The 5549-nt window shown below is 51.0% G+C and overlaps 1 protein-coding gene across 1 annotated transcript; it reads right to left on the reverse strand.

The window, feature by feature from the left end:
• Nucleotides 1-3687: 3687 nt before the first annotated feature.
• SAPIO_CDS10068 (uncharacterized protein) lies at nt 3688-4872 on the reverse strand (the record flags this gene model as incomplete). The annotated part of the gene is made up of 3 exons (XM_016783724.1): nt 3688-4008; nt 4079-4476; nt 4545-4872. 3 exons carry the CDS (start codon nt 4870-4872, stop codon nt 3688-3690), a joined length of 1047 nt encoding a protein of 348 aa, XP_016639167.1.
• Between the last annotated feature and the right edge of the window lie 677 nt (nt 4873-5549).

Genomic DNA, 5549 nt, shown 5'->3' on the forward strand with positions numbered 1-5549 from the left:
TCTTCCTCCATTGAACGACGATCCATGTATAAACAAAGCTCTCTCGGGCCGCATTACCGCATGCCGATGCTTTCCCATTGATACGCACTTGGTACCTTTCTCGTATGGGAATTCCTTATAAAACGAGTCACCCCAGGAAAACTCCAAACCGGCTCTCGGACCTTTTTCAGTCCATCCCCGCCAAGAGCTGTCAACCTTGCTTGTGGCAGGGGGGCAAGCTCCTGAAACAACAGGCTCCTTCTTAGTACGCGCAGGACCGGGGAAGAGTGCAAGGGTTGGAAAAAGGAAGCTCACCGCCGGTTCGGGGTTTTTTTGTGCCCGGGGTGTGAGAACAGTTCTTTTTGGGGGGTTGGTATTTTGGGGGTGTTGAATGGGTTGATGGGTGAGCACTTTTCGTGCCGAGACAGGAGCCGGCGAGAAAGAATGAGCCCGGCCGCAGAGTTGACACATGAGCTCCCGATGCTGCTTCACTAGCACCGATGATGCAAACCTCCCGGTTTATTCCACCCATTCATGGACTTCCACCTTATCAGGGACCCCATGACTTAAAGATGGTTCACAACTCAAATGGAGGCTCGAATCATTGAACATGATCCCCGAGCTTAAAAATCTGCCACCTTCCAAATGCCACCCAAGATCGTCGCTTGGCGCATCCTTCGGCCCATTAGGCTTCTCGCCATGACCTCCCGGACAACATGTCAGATGTCGAGCCTGCAGGAACGAGGCCCTAATCACACTAGCTCTGTGGAGGCCGGACAAAATCATGACGACTCGGGCCTTCGCTACCATGAATGAGATTGATCTTGCTCAGCACTCACGAAGGAGTGTGATTCAGCCGACCTGTAGGAACCGGAACCCCTTTGCACGGACGCTGGGGAGTTGCATTGGCTTGTTGGTCCATGATACGCCAGGGCCGTACGGAGCGTTAGAGGGCATTGACTAAACATGTTTTAGGGCTTGAGCTCGGGACGAGCGTCGATCTCTCGGATCTTCAGGACCTCTGCAACACTGCGCTCCATTGGGTGGTAAATTTTGCCGGGACCCTGGAGCGGTTATTGGCTCAGCAGAAGTGCTTTGCAGGGTGGGAATGGCTTCAATAGCATTTCACTCTGGGGGCTCATCCTGCCCATACCGTGTCTCGGTTGATGTCAGCAGAGAGACACAAACTCATCCTCTTGCCTGCCACCTTCCCCAGAACAGGAGCATCTGGTACTTCCTTCGGACGCTGGCGGTGTTACGGAGTACTTCGGATCAATGCGTCCGTACAAGTAGAAGACGTACCAAGTCTTAATACAAGTGCAGTCTCCCGATGGCTCCGAGCACTGACACTATGGATGTCGATCCCCTTGTTCCTGCCTTGTGATGCAGGTACGGCACATGCCAGATCTTCGAAACAATCTCACCAACTCCTTCCCACCTTCCCACATCTCTGAAAGTAAGAAATAAAGGTTATGATAGGCACTTCAAGTACTTATTTCTATACATCTCGGCAATTCCTAGAACACCAGGGCATAAAGTACACCAGTTTCATCCACCAGGTCAAGAACTAACAAGGGACACCCAGCATCGTACTCCAGCATGGCTTCATGCTCAGCGTTTTCACCTGTGATTGCTATAGTATACTAGTAAACCCGAGTCACCACGCTCGACCCTAGACAGAATCCTTGATTCTGTCACACTGCGCACATGGACGCACGTCCTCTTCCTCCCCTGACAAAGGCTTACTTCGTCCACCTGAAGTTCGAACTTAACCTAGCAAGTATTATTGCTCGGATATGGTACGCATGCTAGGACTCTAATGTCGCCGCTTCGGAGGAACAACTTACTCGTCGACTTATATAGGCTAGGTATGAGCAAGATCAGACCTAGCCCGAAAAGTATTTGCAAAACACATTGAACCCGAAACCATTCGCCGGAAAGGTAGTATTTTCCATGATGACACTTTCCGTCCTGTCATCTCCTCTGATAGCGTGCACAGTAGAACATTACTTCCGCAGAGGCAAACTCCCATGCCTCGAAAGAAAGGAAAAAAGTCCAGAAGAAAGTAAACACAGCCGCGCCTACTAGCAATGCCCACACCCCCCTGACTCAACTTACACGCCCCCGCCTCCCTCGTCCTGGACGGGACGAGCAACAAGCCGCGGTTTGGACATGAGATATATTACCCGTGGAGCTTAAAACAGCCAAAGTCACGTTCTGCAGAACCAGTGTGGATCGAATGTCGAAGAGGGATTAATTCATCAGTTCACATGGAAGAGTACAGAGTATGAGATCAATTTTGCTGGCAGAAGGGGGGGGAGGGGGGGGGAAAGGTTCTTTGCATAGGCAGTTGTAGATCTTCGAGTTTTAAGGAACGGTCTTAGAGAATCCCGCTCTGTGTTTTGACATTTATTTTGGTCAACAACGCAAGCGCTTGAGTGCAAAGCAGCCTTCGTAGAGGTCTTCTTGGGATGACGTTGGAAAGCTTGCACCATGGCACGGAACTTGGACGATAGCTTGGATTGCAACGAAGCAAATCGTCGAGAGATTACACCTCATGGCAAAGGTATTCGCAGATCGTTACCAAAAGACCCAATAAGATCAGTAGTACGAAGTAATAATAATAATAATAATATGCGATTGATGTACCGGAGTATATTCTCCTCGCTCCCGGTTAGAATCACCATCCTTTATCCCACGTCACCGCTCGCCCTCCGCCCCCCAACTCCCGGCAATCTAGATTAAAATCTCCATAGCCATATTACCCTTCATTTACACGTCCTCGAAAGGGAACAAAAGGCCCAACATCTACACGCGGCGGAGATCGAGAACCTAAAGACGCGTTCGAGGCGCCTCCCACCTATCTCGGGGCACAAAGTGCTGGGGGATGAGAAGCTCTGGTTTCCGTGAGCAGACATGAGAAGTCTCTCTCTCTGTGTCTTGTTGGGAAGAACGAGGGAACCCTGCCTCTGCATGACGTGAAGCAACCCTGCGACCCTTGCCGTACTCGCTTCTCATCATGTCGATCTTACGTCAAGTTGTCCAACCCTCAGGACCAAAAGCATTACAATACACAGTTCACAACAACACGCGAGGCAAGAAATCTCATGTTTCGACTCCGAAGATCTCCGTCTCTCTCAATTCACCATTGTCATGGTACTCCTCTCCTCTCCAGCTAGCTCGTACAATTCATAAACGCCCGTGTAAATGCTTTCCAAAACATGAGTGATGTTGCTCCCCCATCCCACTTGACAAAAAGCGTATAGTGAAAGAAAAAAAAAAATTTAGGTAGAACTCTTCGCGCCTCGCTCGATTCCCAGAAATCAACCCATAAACCTAAATCAAGTTTCCCTTTCCCGCCAAGTATCGCGCCCGTTACCCGTTCCAAAGCAGCCCGGAAATGCCCTATTTTTCTTTCCCGTTTGACCCCAAGAAATAATAAAAGCTCTTGCCCCCAAGAACAATAAAACGAGGCAAAGGCACTGAAGAGGAAAAGAAGGGGAAAAATAAAGTCCATGAAGAATGGTCTTGGTCCAGTAACACATAACTTTGAAGCAAAAGTAAAAAGATCGTCAAACCCCGCCGGCATCGTTCCGAGAAAAGTGTCTTTGACCGGCCACATCTATAATATCTAATATTGTCGGGGAAAAAAAAGGGATAAACAGAAAAGATAGAGACGATTTTCCCTGATTGGGTTTCGATTTTGTCTTAGGAAGTGAGGGAGGACGAGTTGCTAGAGTCGTAGTTGTGGCAACCTCGCTCGTGACGCTTCATGTTGCTTCGGACGCTGAAAGCCTTGCCGCATCCGGGGTGGGGACACTTGAAGGGTTTCTCACCGGTGTGAGAGTGGCTGTGGATTCGGAGAGAGCTTGGCCTCGAGAAAGCCTTGTTGCATGTCTGGCAGATGTATCGGTCTTGGCTCTGAGGGAAAGATGTCGTGGAGGAAGGAGCGATGTAGTGGTGGTGCTGCCAAGGGTTGGTGCTGGAGGTTGGGCCGAGGCCGACGGAGACGGGCATGGGAGGGAATTGCTAGAATATTTATTAGAATTATTTACCCCCAAAATGTCTCCTCGACAGATATCCTTCGAAATCTTCTTACCTGAGGAAGAGGGCGCTGATAGTAGAGGCCGGAGATCTGAGGCTGGGGAGGAGGAGTAGGCTGCATGGGCGGGTAGTAAGACGCGAGAGTAGGTTGAGTCATGTAGGGCGAGGCAGCGAATGACTGCTGAGGATACGAGGTCTGAAGCGGAACGCGAGAGACTACGGGAGTCATGTGCCGAGGCTCCTCGAGAGGAGGAGTGGTCTCGTAGTAGTAGTTGTGGCCGGAGACGACGGGAATGCCGGCGATCGACTTGGTAGCCGGGGAAGGGTAGCTATCGAAGGAGGCATCCGAGGTCATCGGAGGAGTGGGAGGCATACCTCCGCGCATCATAGCGGGGTGGGAATAATGGGCAGAGTTGGGCCTAGTGTCAGGCCTCGAGGGAGCCGGAGAGGCGACTGTGGGAGATCTGTTAGTTGATTATTCCAATCCGGGCGTGTAAGTCGTCGCCGAGTAAACTCCTTACCTTGAGGGATCTGCTGGTGGGCCTGCATTTGCATCTGTTGTTGAACCGCCTGCTGTTGCTGGACCTGCTGCTGCATTTGCTGCTGTGCCACTTGCTGCTGAGTCTGCCGAGGGCTCTGTTGTTGAGAGGCCTGCTGTTGTTGGTTCTGGGGAGAGGTCTCACTGGTGGGCGAGCCAGCGTCCGCCAGACCGAGCAGGTTGGAGATGGAAGGTAGAGAGCACTTGTTGTCGTCCATCGGAGGCGACGGCGGAGGCTGAGGAGGCTGGACGTAGCTGTACGAGGCCACTTGCTGGGCGGCGTAGTGGTTCGGTACCATGGTGGTCGCCATTGTGTCGGATGTTGAAGGGTGAAGTATTAAGGAGAGAGACTGTGAGAGTCGGGGCCGGTTTCTGCGGTGTCCTCGATTTGTTGCAGTACAGCCTAGTCGCGGTCTTGGGGATGTTGGTTCAGGTATTAGCAGTTGACGCCGAGTAGTCTTGACGGTGTGTGTTTGAGCGAGGGTATTGAGTGTGAAGAGAGTGGAACGGGTATTAGGCGTGATGTATAAGACAGGAATAGGAAAGAGTGAGATAAATAAAGAGAGTGCGTATGTCTGAGTATGCCAGTTAAATATTATTATAAACCCAAGAACCAGCTGGATGTTATTAATGTTGCTTTGCTTTGTAAATAATCTCAATCTTCGAAGAGGGAATATCGAGGTTGGGTTGGGGGGGAGGAGGGATAGTTTAAGTATCTCGTCCGAAGAACAGGAAAAAAAACCCACAAAGGATGCTTGATCTGCCGAGTGGTGAGAAAGAGAGATCGAGGTCAATCCACACTCCACCCGATGATCCATGGAGACCCTCGAGGTACCTTGTTCCTACCCCCGGAATCCCTGCCTGTCACATATTATGTGTGGGCCGTACCAGACGTTAGGACCACCTGTGCACTACCCAGTCAACCGGATGTCATTAACGCACCACAATCCGTTTCCAAGCGCAAATCGCAGACTCCCTCCCGAATCGT

Source organism: Scedosporium apiospermum (genome assembly GCF_000732125.1).
Source record: "Scedosporium apiospermum strain IHEM 14462 chromosome Unknown SEQ_SAPIO_0154, whole genome shotgun sequence".
Classification (NCBI taxonomy): domain Eukaryota; kingdom Fungi; phylum Ascomycota; class Sordariomycetes; order Microascales; family Microascaceae; genus Scedosporium; species Scedosporium apiospermum.